Genomic DNA, 20,940 nt, shown 5'->3' with positions numbered 1-20,940 from the left:
CAAGAAAGTCTTCAGCCAGATGAAATGAAAGAACAGTTTACAATCTGCAGAGATCTGTTAGAAGCCACTTCAGTCCAAGGCTTTGTCATTTGGTTCTGGCAAACTCTTGGAAGAAATAGGAAACTAGTGGAAATTAAGCAGGACATAAATTGACAATGGACAGTAAACAGACATTTTAATACCAGTCTTTAAAATTTAAATAAATACATCAAGCTCAGCTTCATTCATAGATCATCATAATCAATCATCAATATACAAAAAGAAGCTGGTAACATAACCGATTTAGTTAGATTAATCCTAATTAAAATGCTCCAGGAACTAATCTAAAAGCTATCTGAGGTAATACAATACAGCTCAAGCACTTCTTTCCCATTACGGTGGCGTTCTGCTTGGCTGATTGTTTTAGAGAGTGCCAGTCAGGGCCTCTTGCGGGTTGAGCTGTCCATTTTGTTTTCCTCCCGGCAATTAGAAATGGACTTCCCATTAGAGCCCGCTGTTCAGGGCCAGTCATGCAGTGAGAGCTATGGTGGTGATGGGCCTCTGCCCTCTCCGTGTTCACACTAGCCCTAATGACCAGCTCAAACATGACAGGGTAGAGCAATCCCTCAGCATATCAGTGGGCATATCAACTCAGTTCAGGCAACTACCCTCTTGGTTCTTTGCGTAATGCCTAGCACAATAACTGTTATATACTGATCCTAATCCTCTTGACTGGGTATATGCGGTTTTATATTCAGTAAACCTGACGAATTATGAATGTGTGGGTGTTAAATAGTCATGAATTACTGTAATCATGGCATAATTCATTGTGCAGCAAACATTCCCTATGCAATACATGTACAGTATGGTATGAAAGCAGTTAAGCCTAATTTGGAAACTGTATCCAAGATCTGAGATTGGGACAGTGTGGATGAAAACTGCCTTGTTATTGAGCATGGGAATTGGGAATGAAGAATACAGTGTTTAAAGTGTCCAAACATTATTTCCCCTTTGAACTTAAAGGATCACACTGGCATCAATACATGTCATTGTCTATTCACAGCTGTGGCCAAATATTGTAGAATAGAATACCATAGAATACCATTTCTCTGTTAATGGTTTTATTTTTAGATTTGTAATTTGTTTACATTTTATCCAAAGTTGTTAAAATTGTATAACTTCCCTGAATAACTGAATAAAAATTTAAATGTCATTCTGAATCAATCTTTTGTCTAGTTACTATTTGGTTTTACATTATCAATCCGTGCTTTAAAATGCATTAAACACAACCATCGAGTGTGGATTACCTATCTCAAGCAAGTTTCAAGTCTCTGCAAATTGATTTGCACACTGTACGGAAATTAAATGAATCCAGTGGCTTCTTCAAAACACAAACTAACTGTGGTATGCTTTGGAAAATGTCCGGCAGAAATGTCAAGTACACCTTGAGTTGTCGTCAGTGTGCTTTAACACTTGACACATGCAGAGTCAGACTTAGAAAGATGTTTAAAGTCAATATATCAATCTAATGTACACATCTCCAGCACCTTTCTTCTCAATACATCCCCCCTCCACTAGCTCTAATCCAGTGATTGGCGTGTGTGGTCAAGCCCCTAAGGCTTTAGTGGGTCGACGTTACAGTGAAACTTGTTTGTTCACGCAGGAGGGATTGACTCGGAGGAGGCTGGCAGAGCAGAGAGAGACGGTCACCCCTACTGCCACGTGAAATGAGATTGATGGCTCTTGGGAGACCCGATTCACAGGGACACACTGTCCATTCTGCAAAGCCCTGTTCATCAAAGAGGGAGGGAGCCCCCACTGAAAGCTGAAAGGGCACCACGCTATCAACTCAACTCTAATATACTGAGAAAGGAGCTGGACATCATGTGATGAATGGGTAATTTGGGCATAGTACTTGATTCCAGTCACTCTGATGTTGGGGACTCTATGCTCTATGCTACGGGGCGGCTGTGGCTCAGGAGGTAGAGCAGGTCGTCCAATGTTCCATGGGTTGGCGGCTCGAATCCCGGCTCCTCCTGTCCACATGTCGAAGTGTCCTTGGGCAAGACACTGAACCCCAGTGGTTACCACCATTGGTGTGTGAATGTGGGAAGTGAGGACGCTGGGGTCGACTGTTCGCCACTTCACCTCCCAATGTATGAATGAATGGACTATTGTAAAGCCCTTTGAGTAAGCATGTAGTGCATAGAAAAGCGCTATAAAATGCAATCCATTATTATTATGCTGGGCAAGTGCTTTTTATCAATCAATAGTCAGTGGTTGCTAATTGAATCAAATGACAGGACACATCTAAATCTGTCACTTCACACAAGTCCATAAGAGATACAGATTCTACACTGCAAAATCAGAGATAAGTTAACAGTGTATAAGCTGAAATATGTGTTAGAGCCAGACCAATCGGTTTGACCGATATATTGGCCATCATTTGACCTTTCTTGACAACAAAACGTTTATTTTTATCCATTGTTTGCTCATTAGTTAAATGTTCTCTAATAGAAAATGTAATCAAATCTAAGTTTTTCAAATGTTGGAGTTTAACTCACTTTTCGATAAAATATTGGTCAAAACATCAGTAATTGGTAGGCATGTAACAATATATCGTATATATCGATATTAATCCCGACGATGTATATAGATTTAATAAAAGATATTTTCAAAAAAGGGGAGGCTAGCGAATTATGGTGTGTGTGATATGAAATGTGAGCTTTAATCCTATTCATCATATTCAAGTGCTTTTGGAGAGAAACGAGACTGACCATGCAGTCACTTTCAGTAGAAGCCTGCAGAGGGGAGCTGTGTGTGTCTGTGACTGTGCCCAGGTGATGGTTGTTGATGCTCATTAATACATCAAGGAAGGCAATCACTCTTGCACTCTCAAATAGGTCTACAAACTACATCTATCCTAAGATGCGATCAAAGAAAGCTTTTTTTTTTTTTACATGTTAACTCGAGCTAGGTTCTAGATTTTTCAGTCATTTGTCTGTTTCAAATATTGTGGAAGAATCGTATCGTGAACCTCATATCGTGATACGTATCGTATCGTGAGTTGAGTGTATCGGTACATGCCTAGTAATTGGTGGTCTGGGACTCGTAAAAATAGGGATTGGCATCAAATCAAACCCAAAACTCTGGCATGGGTCTGGTTGGTATACGTGATAACAGTTGAATGGAAGGCAGGGAGCAGTATGAGCGAGGATCACAGAGCTCATGAGATTGAGATGGGGGAGGGGGAACATTCCCGATGCCATGGGGCTTTGAACCTTGGCCAAAGTCAATCCCCAGTGATTAAAAACTCCCAGTCTAATGCTGCCGTGGCACATAAGCCACACTAATTGTGCCTCTCTTTGGGGACAAAAAAAAAACATTCTAAGCTAACTTTGTTTGATGTGAATATGAAAAGGTCCTAATGGTGGATATGGTAGCCAGCTGTAGTCATAAAACACCCTTCATGCAGCATACCCCCCAATCTACTCCTGACACTGTAAATACATCAATGGAATTATTAATATACAAACGAGGTAAGATGTGGTTTTCCTATTAGAGTATTTGGCTTTTCTTTTTTTTTAGATAAGATAAGTTATATATTAACCTCATACACTAAAGATATACGTGTATGTACAAAATGTGGAGTGTTGGCAATGATTGAATCGAATCGAATCGAATCGAATCGAATCGAATCGAATCGAATCGAATCGAATCGAATCGAATCGAATCGAATCGAATCAATCGAATCGACCATAGATGGGACTTGGAACTTATAAATTCCATTCAAACCTAGATTTACACTGTAAAAAGTGTTAATGCTCAATTTCTCTTCACATGACAAATGTATGTCTGACCCAAAAGAGTAATCCATTCCAGACATGATCATTCATGTCTCTCAAACATACACACAGATTCCGTGGCAAGCTCTCTCAAAAGTGCAAAGTTCTTCAATCTGTCATGATGAAAGATTATCTGAAATCTTCAAGGGTGAAAAACGTATAACTAGCGTGTGTTTAAATTAAACGTTCTATGATATGGTAACTGGAAGGAGAGGAGAGTGATTCAATGATACTGAGCTGCTGAGACAGCACTGAAAGGACAGCGTCGTCAAGCCTCCTCTCTCACCTGCATAGCGCAGCGGTGCGTCCTTGTCCAGGGCAATTAGCGGCGGGTCCAGCAGCACTTTGTCATCGTTCTCTGTTACGATCCCATGGTACGTCGTCTCAATCCATGGTTTGTGCTTATTAACTGCAGGAGAGAAAGATAGAGGATGAGAGAGAGAGAGAGAGAGAGAAGAGAGAGAGAGAGAGAGAGAGAGAGAGAGAGAGAGAGAGAGAGAGAGAGAGAGAGAGAGAGATGGATGGAGGGAGGAAGAGAGAGTCCGTGTATTGGATTAGTTTTTGTTTTATGTGCCAAATACAATCAAACTTCAGAGTCCTAGAAATATACCTCAGACCATCATCTACAAAATTGCTGAGACTGCATCACGTCCTGCAGTGGTACAAACCCGTTGCGGAATTCTTTGAAAAAGACTAATGATAAGCCTTATGTCCTGCCACGGTAACGTTTCCTGAGAGATACAGCTGCAGTCCTACTAACGAATGGGGTTTGACGGCAATATCATCGTGGACGGTGACAGCTCCAGTGAGATTCAGACGCACACTGCGCCTATAGGAGCAGCAGTGGAGGCTGCTCATTACAGCCCAGCGTTCTGCCTTGAGAGAGCCTGGGAAACAACCCAGCTGCACACAGCCCTCTGTTTGGATGGCCGCTGCAGAAGAAAGGCTACTGTATAGTGACTGCATGACACATGGTGGATTAGATAGCTGTGTTCATGCATGGGAGAATTCAGTCTGCACTCTCCAGTGAGTGGGACAGGGGCATAATGTCAGAATAAGTTAGAACAGCGCACATCCTCCGATCTGAGCCAAACTGCTAAACGAACAGATATCATGAACAAAAGCGAGGGCTCGCAACTCACTTTGTAATGCTCCAGGTAAATGTATTCACAATCACAGCAGGCAGGACATACAACGTTTCGACCCGTATTTCTCATTTTCTCTGGCATAATGTGACACTGACTAGAGCTAGTAGTAGGACACAGAGGGGTACTGGAATGAGCTAGTAGTAGGAAACCAAGGGGTACTGGAATGCCAAGTAGAGGAAGCCCACAATGTACCTCACAATGACCCTTTGACCCCATGTCATTATGGTGCCATCGGGAGACGCGGCATGTCTAACACTACGGTCATCATAATTTGTCCACAGCTGTAGTACATGCCCCATTACCCCCAGAGATTGTTCTCAAGATCAACGACATTTGGGGCTTAACTCGATTCACATTCCAAATTGCACATATTGCATTTAGATTAGCCACATTAACCCTAGTGCCACGTTAACCCTAGCTGGCCCTATTCTGGAAGCAAAATCTCAAGGAGCCGACCTACAAGCTAACAAATGTGCCATGTTGTGAACTGTATCTTTGACACAGAGATTTGGTGTGTAGAAAAAAGAGACCCCCCAGATCTTACAGTACAAGTAAGAAACCAGTACAAGTGAGAAAAACCTAAAGCGTGCGCCCGTTTTCTCGGCGCGGTAGGCCGTGGCTGGAGGTCGGGTCCCTTTGACTGGGTGCCTTTGACCCGGCCTCGTCCCTTCCCGTTCGGCCCTCCTCGCTCCATTTTTCTCACTTTTACTGTTTTCTGTAATACTGTAGGGTTTAAGTAGTTAATCCTATGATGAGAAGGGGAAAAGACATCTGAATGTTGCACCGGTGGTGACCCTACAAGCTTCATCTTTCTCTGGTGCATGTTATTCTGTCTGGAATCATCAATCATTTATACAATCATAAATCTAAAGCTAGTGTAACCTATACAACTGGTCCAGCTGGTGCCTACCCTTGCTAATCCTCTTCATTTTGATGCATTAGAGACATCAATTCCATTGCAGTTGGTGTCAGACAGAGCAGTACTGTGATTCCACATAAAACGAGGAACAGTCCACAAAAGGACACACAAACCCGTTAAAGAAAGCAGGGGAGAAAATATACAGGCTTGTTGCTAAATTTTTTATACGTCATTTATCAGTATGCCAAAGCCAATTTCAGCTAAATAAATGAGTCTTGTTTTAAGGGATATTACATAATTTAATAGTATTTCTCAGTTAATTATCCAATCATTGAACATTAATTATAAGCTATTCACACTTGACTGGGATTGCGTGGCACTGGGCACTAAATTAAACCATTTTACTTGTTTTTTGCCGAGAGGTACAGTTATGTAATTTACCTTTTACCTTTACACAGACCCTCAGCTTTTCATTATTCAGATGTATAAATTAAGCCTGCTTTAAGATTTATTAATCTAAAATTTGTGCTATAGCCCCTCCTAATATACACAGGTTTAATGTTTGTCTTTAGTTCAAACTTTATTTAGTAAACGCATTGACAATGAAGAAAAAATGTACGTCATAATGTGTCGTTTATGTCATATTGTCTCTTTATTGTTAATGGCGTTTAATGTTTGTGTTGGCACCGTTTGTTTTACATCACCATTACATCACCTAATCACCCCGAGTTAGACTTTAATATAATAGCGCCCCTCACTTCACAAGGGTGTGATTTTTAATATTCCAATGACAATTAAAGGATGGATATCATGCGAAATGTTCATTTGAACAGATTTTATTTTATTTGTCTGGGGTGGGGGTGGTACGCTACTTCTATTTGTCTTGCCAAAGTGCACTAGGGTGGTTTCATGTGATGTGGAAAATTGCATTTAGACTAATACACAAGGCTTAGCCTACATACCGCGGCACTGAGACATGACATGACAGCCTCATCAATTCTGACAAAACACAGGACATCCACAAGTAGGCTAAACGTAGCACCATGCTAAAACAAGACAAGCATTTTGAGCCTTATAATCAATCTTTTCCTATGTGTCTTCATGTGGCCTTAAGTGTAATGGTTGCCTGGCAGTCTGTCTGCCACACCAGACTACAACTAGAAAATTGTTAGGGCAACCACACTAATAATATATATCTACCTCTCACATGAACTATTGGCCCAGTCACATGTGGGCCTTAAATTTGTCCATGGCTCTGCCAAGGCCAACATAACTACAGCAACAACACTCAATGCTCCAATGTTCATGTCAAACAGTCCTATTCTAAGCCTATAACCTGTGCCTTAGCCTTAGTCATAAAATAATAGGGGCAAAACAATTAATCTAATTATTTAATGAATTATTGTATAATTAATAATTATTGATCAAATTACGGTATTGATTAATGATAGACAGAAAGGTTAATGAAACTTTATGTCTAGTAATCAAATAGTGTTGTAAATACTTGCCATTTACAACATCACCCAAATCGGAATCATTGTCTTTGTTCCATCCATCTATCTCTCTATCTATAAATAAATAAATCTATCTATCTCTATCTGTGTGTACGGTTGTAATGCACGCAACTCAAGACATCTCGGTGTCAGCAAGGTCAGCCTTGCTGCAGTAGGCACGTTATTATGTCTGATGTCTTGTGGTCACGTCATTATGATCCAACACTATATATGTTCCTGTTTGTGTAATAAACTTTGTGAACCTTTAGCGTGATACTGTCTCGTGTCGCGTTATTGTTCTCCCGGGCCCGCCGCCGCTGTCGCCGTACCAAAGGTATACTTCAACCGGATTGTCACACACACCACCCAGCCGGCACACACTACCTGTCTGTCAAACCAGACGAGGGTCCAGTACTTAGAGTTTACAACACTCACCATTTTATAGGATGCGGCCTTCCTCAGCGCTGAGGAAGGCCAACAAGGCCGAAACACGTCCGTTGTCCACTCTCGTCAGAGATCAATAAATGCATGTGAAAAGGACATTTTGAGTGCTGGCATTTTCTTGATTTCATCCTGTATCTTCGAGCCTTGCACCGTGAAGGATTTCATTCTAACCTGGAGTGCTACTCTACTCCAAAATATTCTCACGATGGTTGCTTGCAGCCCCACAGTAAAAGAGTGCACTTGTTTTCCTTAGAAGGGCAGTATATTTGCCAAGTGTCAACCTGCATCAGTCACCAGTTATTTCTGAGTTTTCAAAGAGACTGAAGACCCACCAAACGTAAACAGTATATTTAACATAAAAAAATAATATAATTTAGTCTCCCAACAGGATAGAAAATTCAGATAATATCCAGAAGCCTTATTAGCCTGACAACTCTGACACAAGCTAATCAACCGCATGCTGCGTTGCTGAGGCACATCATGAGAGACATGAGTCACACTCCAAACAGGGACTGTCATTGGCACAAAATTGGGCAGCCTAGTGAAAGCACTTTTGAATAACAATGAATAAAAGAGACAGTAATGCTCGGCATAGCACTCATGTCTGATATACTTGAGTTGACATGACTGACAAATAGCGTTGGTAGCTCACGTTGGGAGCTTGTACTGTGCTGTGTTCGCTATACTTTTGAACATAAGCTAAAATGTGTTTGCCTGTGACATGTCCAAAATACGGTGGCCAGGGCTAATGTGGTTAAATGAAGCTAATCACTAAGCATCTTGCAATAACATACATGAGTCATGATGACTGAGTGGGAACTAGATGAGAAAGGAGAAGAAGATGAGTCAGGAGGACTTCAAAAAGCGGACAGCACAACTGCCAATGGATCATTGTGGGTGAAAAAGAAGAAGAAAAAAAAACTTTTCACTTTCTGACACCTCCCGTGAAATGCAACCTAGAAGGAAACTGAATTGAAAGCGTGAAATGAACACATACATTGTGTGAAATTGTGTCGACAAGGCCCTGGTGACAAAACAACTTTATCATCCCCCTTCAAAGCCACCATGAATAGGGGGAACATCTGTTGCACCATAGAGCGTTCAGTCAAATCCAGCACTAATTTAGCAAAATGCTAAATGTCCCCCCCCCCCTGGTAGCACTAATAGGGTAATTCATAATGAACGGCTGCTTATTCTGGACAGTGTGAACTGTGTGCTATGCATTATTGTGTTAAAATTATTATCAAGGGAGTGGCTTGCCTCCACTGAGGAGGGCATTGGTGGGAATGAGATTAGGGAAGGAGCTTTGATGTTAGTAGTAAGTAGGTAGTAGGCCACCTTGACATTTTTGCTTAACATGGCAGCCTGCCAGTTCGTTACTTCAACTTTAAAAGGAAAACAATTTGTCTGATGTGGTGCACAAGGTACCAATTATGATCCTAACAGGGATTTTTTTATACTTGTGTGCGCTAGTGTCGCACACTGGAAATGGATGATCTACAAGCTTGTACCGGTATATCTTCTATTTTCAGTGTGCAACACGGCGTGCAAAGGTTATAAATCAGGTATATCAATCAATGTTCCATGAGTCTGGACGTTAACCTGGATAATTTTCACTGATATCTAGGACAGATAACCAATATAGAATAGAATACAATCAGTCCAGAAGCAGTTGTAGTACGCATTACATTACATTACATCAGCTCCAAAGGCGTGTTGGTCCATGTTAATATGTCCATGTCCAAGAAATGTAAGTAAAGTGTAATATTCCTGTATCTTACAGGCTTTGAAATTATGTGGGTCAAAGTTATGTATTGTAAGTGAATATGTGCTGCTTCTGTTTTTATTGCATGTTTCCATTCTAACATGACATAGCCTACTTGTGTCCATTTTGTCAAAGCATTTGGCAAGCAGCAGTACACATAGTGTATTGTCATATCAGAAACTCAGCATAAAATCAATTGTCTTGCAGTATTTTATTTTAAGAATCAAGCTTCTCTCAAATTACAAACAAAGATAAATAAAAGGAAATCCATACACTTTAATTGCATCAAAGTTCAAACTTCAAGGGCAGTTTGCAAATAAAACTATATAAAATATAGCACACGTTAAAACCATTTAATGTGTCTAATCGTGCACCAGTGCAGACTAGACAGATAAAGAGTACAAATGGGTGGGTTAAAGAGTGGCTTGGAAAATGTTTGCGCAGTGTCAGCATGAGTGCACTGTGCACAGTCAGTGAGATAAAGAGATATCTAATCTAATGCAGTGATTCTCAAATGTTTTCATGTCAAGGACCCCCTTGAGTAATTCAATGTCCAGAGAATTGTATCATGTTGCATATCATCATCATCATAACCTTTATTTAAACTCGGAGTACAATTGAGGGGCAAGCCCTCATTTTCAATGTAGCCGAAATAATGTCAAATATGTCAAACCGTTTATTGTACATAATTATGCGTTCTTTCCATCAGTCAAAATTATAATACAAAAAATGTAAACGAAAGGCATTGAACGCCGACCTACATGGAATCCACCCTTGCACACCTGGGTCACATCACCCACTGCCAGTGCCAGGTATAAGTAACCACCCCCTGTGGTTGTTGCCAAGATGAGTAAATCTCGCTGAGGAAGGCCCCTGGGCCGAAACGTCCATATACAGCCGCATATGTGCAGTAACTGCAGTTGCACTTGAGTCTGAACTCGATCAAGGTGTCAGACCCCCCCCCCCCCCTTTTTTACATCCTGACGGTGTCACATACGGGTCACGATGCACTATGCACTGCAGGTTATGTGTTTTTTTGCTACCACCACTGACCAGTTCCCTAATATAAGCCAGATGCATTCAGAAAGACAAACGCACGAGACATGTGCTATGCACAGATGGTAGGTGACTGGACCTGCTCACAGCATGCACGCAACACTGTACCTTGTATGCAATCTTGTTACACAGCATATAATGCCACTGACATTTAATCCTATAATGGGATGCGCCTGTTTCATTCACTCGCAAGGTTGATGGGCTAGCCAGACTTAAAACAAACGATGAAATAGGCTCATGTTTATCCAAAGACTACTCTCCATCTGACCAGATTCATTTTTGAGGGGCGCTAGCCCCTCCTATATACAGGTTTAATCTTTGTGTTTAGTTCAATGTTTGTTTTAAAAACACCATTGACAATGAAGGGAAAATGTACGTCATCTTGTCCCTAACACAAGCATTAAATGCCATTAACATTAAAGAGAATTTAATGTTTGTGTTGGCACCGTTTGTTTTATATCACCATTACATCACCTAATCAACATGAGTTAGACTTTAATATATTAGCGCCCCTCACTTCACACAGGTGTGATTTTGTATGTATATTTCAGAACATGACACTACAATAATGCAATAATAAAGACAGTCTCAGTACTGCCAAAGGTTTTAAATCACTTCCTGGTTTGTATGTACTAAACTGAGATGATTGGGAAACCCATGTTTCATATTCTACAGTGAAAGGAGTGTTTGCAGGGTTTGGAAGATGGCTGACCTCTGGGAAGGATAATTAATTCCCCTGGCGAGGCTCCATGTGCCGTGGTCTTTCGTACCAATACGTATCTATGCAGTTATCAGTCTCACCCACCAGCAGCCAACACAAAATGACTACTTAGTAGTACACAAGAAGCAAGAGCATATGAAATTAGCTCAATTTTGAACACTTGACCTGTACTTTGAGGTAGCCTGGCTTCACCAAAAGCATAGATGCCAGCTGATTTGGGATCATAATAATAATTGAATCAAGAAACTCATTAGGCTCAGAATAATGTTATGCACAATGTTTCTGTATGGGCTTTGTAAACTGAATTAAGACAAAAAAAAGTCAAGTATTGTAAAGGGTCAACTCTCGGACAAGGCAACAGCTTACCTTTCGATTCAACAATATGAATTGAATTCATCTTAATTCAGATTGGATTCTTTTTCAGCCGTTGGAATTTAACAGTGTGACGACAACATCTGAAACACTGCCAAATTGTGCATCTTGAAATGCCTTGAAAGTTGAAATTCATAGCTCCAAATGGAGCTGTAAAATATAATAGTCTCTTGATAGCCACAGCAGACATGAAAGCCACAGGCCTTTTATGATAGTCCCAACACTTTTATTGAAAGCTAACATATACAGTTTGACCTACTGACCATGCTGAAACACTTCCTGTGAGAATGACAGGGCACAATGGGTCCTGGTAATCCTCACACAAACACACACACGCGCCCGCGCGCCCACACATGCACGCACGCACGCACGCACGCACGCACGCACACACACACACACACACACACACACACACACACACACACACACAGCTACATCTCCTTTTCTGTATCCATGCTGTCCTGTGTTTCATACTGCCATGACAACTGATTTCCATTATGGGATCAAGGTCTGTCGGTTGGTCTATCAGTCTGGCCGTCTATCTCTATTCTCTCTCTCTCTCTCTCAATCACACACACACACACACACACACACACACACACACACACACACACACACACACACACACACATACACCTCGTTGCAAGTGTGACGTGTTATCTTCATGCAGACCCAGCAACAGTATAACCTTCACTCGTGGACAGACAATACAAGATAAGATAACATTAACCTGACATAAAGCTACTGGTCATCTTGGGATGAACCAGAAAATGACGACAGTGAAGGCTAGTTGTTGAGATCGTGTCACCATCCTTCCAGACGATCAGTCTGTCATTTTTAAATGAACTCATTCATAAGGCTGTGAAACCTCTCAGTGGTTGTTATGAAATGATGAGGAGAACACAGCCAGTAGTTCTAATGTGTGGTACAGTGGTACTGTGTGGTAATCTGTGTGTTACTGGCCCTGTCGTTTTCTGGAGGCGCTCTGCATTTTCAATTGTGTGATTCCTGTTTTGCATTGGACTGTAAACGGCTTGCAGGAGATAAGGTATCGTTTCTCCCATTCAAATGCAACATTGAACCACACCTTATTGTAAAGTTGGTTAAACTATTGGCTTACACTTCTTTTGTGTTGTGGACTAATTTCTTATATGGCCTACAGTCTTGTTGTCATGTGTGCATACTGCAAGGCTGTGTAGTGACAAACATTAACATGAGTATGTTGTTGGCCTTATGATATATTCTTAATATTCTGAATACATACATGCTCTATGAAACAAGTTCCCTCTCTTATCCATGTGTTGTATAATTATGGTCTGATCCCTGCTGCATCTGGTTGAGAACTACTTGACCACAGTGTGTAATGATCATGTAGTCCTACTGCGAACTCATGGAATAAACATCTATCTTCTTAAACCTGATTTATACTTGGTCACGCATCGTCAGCACAACCAATTATAAATCAAGCATATGAGAGTGTATCTGACTACGTTTGCTTCAAGGTACTACTGATTGATCCATAATTCATCCACAGTGTAATTAGAAAATGCCATAATGTATGATATTTGAAGGTGAATTCAAACCATTAACAGACTCATTGATTTGGGATTACATGATGGTATACCAGGCATAATTTATTAACAGACTGTATAAGGGCAGAAGGAGGGGATGACATGCAACAGAGGCCTCCTGTCTAAAACTAACAAAAACCGCAAACATCGCAATTACCGGTACAGTAGGCCTATGAGGTCAATGCACAAAGCAGTGAATTTGTATTTAACTGTTACGACAACATGAACCCACATTCATGTTAGATCCTCATTTCTGAGCGTCTACATTTAGTCAGTAAATGTTTACTACTATTACCTGAAACAAATGATACTGTTGAATGCATTTTCAAGATTTTAGGCAACAAGGAGACAGACAAACGTATCCACATTCATTGTATGGTGAAAACCACATACACAGCAATACTAATGAAAAGTGTCAACATGCTCCTGGCATGGATGTCAAGCATCCAGTCTTGCACGGATCAACAGACAATTATGCCAGTTCTGCCCAGGCCTGGCTGGAAGTAATAACGACGATACAATCTTTTTACCGGAAATAATGTTTATACTGTTTTTGAGATGGTAACTCTTGGTAGGACACGGTCAGCTCACTGACTCATTGCTGTTCAAATCAGGACTATTAATAATTAGCATGCGTTCCCATTTTCCCAATGACTTCGTTGCAGAGTGCCCAATGGACTAGTTTCAGTTAATTATGGAATGGGAGTTGTTGTACAACACAGGTATTAATTAACAGGTATAAAGACACTCAGGTGTTATCAAAGAAATGGGAATATCATAATCTTTTCTTCTTCTTTTTTAAGTTTATTGATGGTGAAATACTGTAGCTGCAATTATAATTAACTGGAAAAATCCAGACCCCAGGAATGCGCCCATGGGGCCGTGCCGCCCCACGTCCGAAACTCTGTCATTGAGAAATGACAGAGTTACCGTGTGGGGGTCGATCTACTGTACCCTCTACTGTACTGTACTGTCACTCTACTGTACTGGCACACCCGAAATCATCATATATACAGTTAATATGTGCGTGTGTGTGTGTTTGTGTGTGTGTTAGGTTGCACACAGGTGGTGAAAAACAACCATGCTCAGACCCACCCAGCCACCCACATAGCTCCCGTAAGGCACCACTCAAAAAGCAAGAGAGAAAGATTTTTAGAGAGAAAGTGAAATGTTTCTATTAATGTAAGGTACTGACAATCAGTCAATCTGTTTATATTACTGTAAATGTAGGCTAGTGTTATGCCTTACAACTTACATGAAGAATAGCTGGTTTCTAGAAAATTCCTATGCTGCCCAGAACTGCTTTCCTTTCTGGTACACAGGTGCATTTTCAACACAAATTAACCAATCTAAGTGGTTCAGAGAGCTGCTTCGGGGACTTATTGATGTTTGGCAAAAAATATCTTGTAGTCAAAAAGGCCAGACACACATGGGAAAATTGCTGGTCTTTGGTGCAATTCATGGAATGACTTCCATTGTGCTTGCCTATTTTAGGTAGTCAGCAGAGTTTCTGCTTGTGGTCTGAAACACTGGTAGCCACACTTCTCTGTTTACCTTGCCTTCCAACGTCCCGTGCTGGATGGCGCAAGCCGTCTCCATCACAGAGCACCGTCTGTTCTAGGAAACGTTGATGGTCCTTAAGGCAAGGCCAGTCTCTCGGGGGCCCCGCTCCCTAAACATCCAACTCACACAGCAGTGCTTCTCAGCTGCCCGTCCAGCCACGCTTGTTTGTTACTTCACGCTAACACAACAACCAACCATCCGACTGACCGACCAACCCCACACCCCCACCCCTTTCCCGACAACAGGGCTGGGGTGTTCCTCTGAAGAGGGGGTTGGGAGCCGTAGAAGTTTCAATGCAACTCAATCACCTCTCTGTGTGAATGGCACAAAGGCCCAGTGAGAGTGAGGGAGTGAGACGCCTCGTAACTCTGCACAGGGGCTGCTCAGTTTATCAGACCTGCGGTTCTGGGACTGCAGGTAACGTGCGCTCTGGTTACATGGTTCACACGGAGAGACTCCTGGTTTTCAATGTGTTCACAACTAACTCACACAGAGCTCCGAGGAGAGCCGCAACGATGATGCTCTAGAGAACTGCAGATCTACTGACAGATAAGTTCTGATGTAAGGCTTGAATTAACAAGCAGTGGTTTAATATTTACATCAGATAAGTTCTGATGTAAGGCTTGAATTAACAAGCAGTGGTTTAATATTTCTCTGCCTCAGAAAAATACCACAGTGAGAGACCAACGTAATTGGACATTAGTAGGACAAAGAATGAAGCTTTTTCCTTTTATCTATTGTGGCTGTTCAGTTTGAATAATAGTTTTGCAATAATAGCCTAACCACTTCCCTTGACAAGTTACTTTTATAGGTGTCAATGCAGTTTCCATAACCTTGTTTCATGAAAATGTAGTGTTATTACTTGATACGGGGAAAAACTGTATTGCAATTTGCAATTTTATTACTTATTGACATTTACCTGCACAAAATAAAAAGTCAATCTGCCTCACATTGATACACACGGTAAGAAAGAGTGCTTCATTCATGCCATCATGAGAAAGGGTTTAAGGGAATCTAGACGTCTTTCTGCTGGACATAGCTGTTCGGACAGCTGACCGAGCAAGGAGCACGACTTTAATTTCCACAATTGAATGACCCATTCTTGATGGTTCACTAACTCCATTCAGCCACTTAAGGAACCGACGAGGGCAAGTCACCACCAAGCCCAAAATAAAGACAGTTGTCTGAGTAGGCTACACATTACAAACTGCAACGCTCCTCCAACAACAGCACTTTCTGAGGATTATCATACACATTCTTGAAGGGCTTGAGTTGTGGTCCCTAACAGTGACCACATTGTGATGTGTGCACTCAAAATCTAGGCCCAGAACTGTGGGCCAAAACAGCTCTTTTGTTCCACTGGGAATTCTATGAATAAATCAGGCAACAATTCAAGAGTTAACTTTGTGAGATAAAGCCTCTGTAGGGCAAGCTAATTGTTATTAAGGGCAGTGCAGGGCAATTCTTTAGGCCTAATCGTTCTCAAAATTGCAATGTGAAGCAATATAATCATTTCACATCGCATGGCTTTTTAGTTACAATGTAGCACAGTAGTCTGGTACACGTCTGAGCTGTGATTCCTGTCATTAAAGCATGACACTTGATGACTGAAGTCAAAAATCAATAAATGTCTAATATAATTGGGTTCATCAAAACCAAACTAGGTGACAGATTAAAAATAACTGACATTTTATTTGATGTATCTCAGCTCAGGGGGGGGGACCCCACAGATGTTCAAAGAGAAACATCTGTGATGTGGGATAGTATGCACTGCACTATGCATTGCACACACAGTATGCACTTTAGGGTAATGGTAATTACGGTAACATGAGTATTGTATTGTATGATCATATCCCTCGGACCCTCTTGCCTTCTTTTACGTTTGTCATTGGTCGACGTGTGATTTCATGTGGTTAAAACAATCCTGTAAACTAACTCTGGTGTCAGAACTGAATGATGGCATGCAACAGTGTTACTAGAACAGCATGGGAGAGTGGAAACAATGTGGCCATTGTCAGCTGTGTGTAGGTTTGGTTTTAGCAAGACATGGAGCACTACAGTATGTCACATGGCCTGCACTATACAGGACAGGTATCTTGGTTGTTCAACGCATAAAAATGTCATTTTGTAATGTGAGTCTTCTGCTAAACAATGGCTATAAAAGGTGTGATATTAGCCAGGGGGCAACCTGACAATTTATGGTGATCAACCTCAACCTATCTTTTCGCAGAGCTACATTCTGTGCATTGGGTTTTTTTCAGACTGTGGGAACAACCATTTCTATCTTGTCAAGGCAACAACGATGTCCATATACATTTCCCTAATACATGTAATGTAAAACCAACTAACAACATTTAGTAATTACAGTGTGTGGGAGCCCCCCCCCCCCGGCTCATATATGATGCATGTATTTCATCCCTGGACTTTGCAGAGGATGCATTTGTTTGTGCTTCACACAAAGCAATTTGTTCAACTAGAATCTGTTAATTTGATGATGAATGAGCTGAGAATGGTTCCCAGCAGCCTGCCCCTTTTGTCTGGACTGTGTGTACAGAGAAAAGGGCTGCACATCACAGGCCTAATCTCTCACTCTGAGGGAATATGGGCACATCCAGCAGCTGCTCAATGATAGCAGAACAGGAACAAACTAAAAACGTAAACCAAAACGTAATATGGCATTCCCACACTTGATATCTAAAGGGAAAAGCATTGGGCACAAAAGTGACTAAAACGTATATATGACATTCCCACACTTGATGTGTAAAGGAAACGAATAGCATCTGCAAATCTGTGAAGGCAGTGACTTATTTCAGTGTACTGAATGTTCAGAGAATCTCTATCTCTTTTGCTGCAAGGCAGAAGCTCCACCAGACTCTGCCTCAGCTTGTTTCGATACTAAGGCTGTATACATCTGACATCTGAGGATATCAGTGCACAACTTACGAAATGCCCAGACGCTTCTGATGATACAGTTTAATGAGAAGAGGATTACAAACACAGACAAGGCTGTACTAGAGAGCACACGTGGTGGAACACTACACAGGCAATTGAACTTTAGACAATAATGGATAAGCTAACACCATTTCACAGCCAGGTCAGACAGACAGCCCATCACTGATAAGACCAGGGATTCCAGCAGGTGTAGGCTAGTTCCTATCCACACCTTCCTTTCTAACACACACGCGCGTGCGGCGTGCGCACACACACACACATCAAATTTCTAGGCCTGTATGTCCTTTGATCGACCTAATGAAAATCAAGGCATTGCTTTACAGATGGTGACCATTAGCCACTGCTAATACATGTCTTCAGCTGTTTGACATGACCAACACGCCTATTATAGATTGTTGAACAATACATTCAGCAGGTTTTTACTGTTACGGATTCATTTCCGGTTGTCTTATTAGAATTGTATTGATCATCATGGCCTCCCAATACTGTGTAGGTCTGACTGAGCATAATATGGGTGTGCCATGCCCATAGAAACAACAAACTATACTCATTATTATTCCCTCCGGTATTGGAGGTTTCCACAGGGACACTGAAACGTTGGCTATATCCAATGACTAATATCAATATCAACCTGCCCTTTAACAGCCTGGGACAGATCTACAGATTCTACACTACAGCTGGTCTCTGGTCAATTTCGATATATTCAATATACAATATACAGTTGCCTATAAATCCAGAATTGGGATGTTCATCATAGGGAAGGGAAGGTGACCCCCGTAAAGGCCTGTATAATTAATCACAAAGTGTGCATTTCAAAGGGGAGCGAATATTTCCATTCCTGTCATTATAACTAGATACCCTTTAGACCTGCTAAAGGGTTGTGCTGCTAGTATTAAAGCCTGTGATGTGTGATGATCGCAATACAACATGAATTTTTGAAACACCGCCGACACACAGTGCTTGTTGGTAGAGGAGGATCTGCAATGCGTGCAAGCTTCGGACCTACGTATACGCGCCCATAACGTTGTCAAACCATGAATTTAGGCCACGAATAGAAAAGAATGACTCTAGTTATAAAAAATAAAAATAAAACCCACGTAAAAATAAAACATAAAGAAAGAAAAGAGAAATGCCAGAAGTCGCATAGCTTACGCAGGGACATGAATTATTCAAGAGACATATTCTAATGTTCAGTGCTAGAACGATTAAAGAAAGTAGGCTACCCTTTTAAAATGAACACAGACAGACAGAAAATGAGAATACGTTCTACACACTCAACGGCACACATTAGCCTATGTGTAGTTTTAAACACGAACGAGAATATAAGTTAACGTCATTAAAAACAGCGTAATATTTATAACAGACACGGTGGTACCCAAAAATAGAATAAACGAACACGGGAGACCGTATCGGGACATTTGATATGTAAAATAACCGTTCGTTGCATTATTATCAGACATAGAAAAAAGAAAGGTGACGATTGACGTTAACCAACAAAAAAATAGTTTGCAATGGTTTCGTCTAAAAATAAATGCAACCTCCGCTCGATGCACTTGCTGCTGGAGCGGAGGCGCCATCCATCCATCCCTATGCGATGCGGCTTCCAGGCTGACCATCCCTGGAACAGGTTACTCTACGCGCATCCCTCCCGTGGGAATACCAGCACTAGGAGCTATGCTCCATCGTCTATCTGTATTGTGTACGGTAGGCCTACGCCTAGAACATAGAACATTTTAAACAGTGCGTGTATTGTGTTGTTGTTGTTTGTTGGGCAGCGCAACAAAACGATGTGTAAATCCCGACTGACTGAGGGAGCTTAACCTTACCTTTAGCCGTCTCCACGGCACATAATAGTCCCAGGACCAGTCCGATGACAGCGGAGGCAAATTGCCTATGGTTCCCCCGGAGTCGCATCCCGAAATCGAGTTTATGGGGCGATGAAAAACAACCCTTCTTCTATCCACCTTCGGCTGGACTGGAATATTTCTATATACAAAAGAAAATAATATTCCAGAAGATGTGTTTTGTAGAGCCGCGGTAGCTAAGATGGCCGTCTCCGATCCGCCGCCTCTCTCTCTCTCTCTGCTATTCCCTCAATCAGCGCTCTCTCTCTCCCTCTCTCTCTCTCTCTCTCTCTCTCCTCTCTGCCTCTTGCATGCAATGCTCACTCTCTCGGTGTCTGTCTCTCTGTGCTTGTGCGTGTGTGTGTCTCTCTCTCTCTCTTGCAGCTGTATCCAACGAGACTGGTGGCAGTGACGTCACTACTGTTATTGTGGGAGCGCTTGCTTGCAGTGAGTTGGTTTTTATATCAGGCAGACGGCTAAACTCAGACCGAGGGCGGGGGGCCAACCAAGTGCCTTCTGTTGGCGGAGAGGGGAGTTGCCTAATAAAAATGAGCATGGTGGTATTGAAGCGGATGCTATTATTATGGACATCATGATGCCATGATCCACACTGGACCCAAATGGAAACAAGCCATATAGTGTTTTATTGGGTTTAATAGCATCCTTCTCTACTTTTTTCTGTTTTTTGCAGACTGTTAATAAAGTATTCAATTCAAATAGGCTATCATATGCAGCAACTGTATGACAAATCTTTTTATAATACATGCATGGGAATACTGCATACAGTGACCTCAGGTTACTGTATATAGGCCACAATATTCCTCCCATATCTGCCTTTCAGTCATTTAAAAAGTGCTAATCGTGTGGGTGAAACGAGCACGAGGGATCATAAAAAACACAGGGTGCACTGTGTGGAGTTCACCTTCTCCACACACCCTGGTAGGAATATGGCCATATATACTGTAGCCTCTTGTGGAATATTTGCAGAAGATGTCGATTCCATGTCAACCATGATCAATCAACACTGTCTGCAACCCCCCTTCAGGCTAATATAACATACAGATTCAAAATGTAAAAACCAACCAGTTGATTTAGCATTGATTGTTTTTGAGCCGATGACAACCACCACCCCTCAAGGGCTGTTTGTTGTGGAGTGAGAGTAAGATGCTGTCAAATGTTGACTGTTGGCGACTTGACGTAGGATGCTAGCTAATCAAACTTCACCCTCAAGGCAAAGAGCTATGCAGCAATGTTTGATGCAGGAACATTGATTGAGAGAATGTAGACTACATCATGTTTTTACATAATTGATAAGCAATCTAAAACGG

At 41.6% G+C, this 20,940-nt stretch overlaps 1 protein-coding gene across 4 annotated transcripts in view; it reads right to left on the bottom strand.

Annotated features, from left to right (window-relative positions):
• The window catches only part of clstn1 (calsyntenin 1), a 51,167-nt gene extending 31,223 nt beyond the window's left edge, over nt 1-19,944 (bottom strand). For all 4 annotated transcript variants that reach the window (XM_080764475.1, XM_080764477.1, XM_080764476.1 and 1 more), the window contains exons 1-2: nt 19,595-19,944; nt 4,111-4,233 (exon numbers count right to left, since the gene is read on the bottom strand). In XM_080764475.1, the coding sequence (XP_080620601.1) occupies nt 4,111-4,233; nt 19,595-19,682 (211 nt within the window). In that variant the 5' untranslated portion in view covers nt 19,683-19,944. The remainder of the gene's footprint in view (nt 1-4,110; nt 4,234-19,594) is intronic.
• Between the last annotated feature and the right edge of the window lie 996 nt (nt 19,945-20,940).

This window comes from Protomyctophum bolini, assembly GCF_963924005.1.
Source record: "Protomyctophum bolini genome assembly, chromosome: 5".
In the NCBI taxonomy this organism is placed as follows: domain Eukaryota; kingdom Metazoa; phylum Chordata; class Actinopteri; order Myctophiformes; family Myctophidae; genus Protomyctophum; species Protomyctophum bolini.
This window is presented reverse-complemented; position numbering and strand designations above follow the sequence as displayed.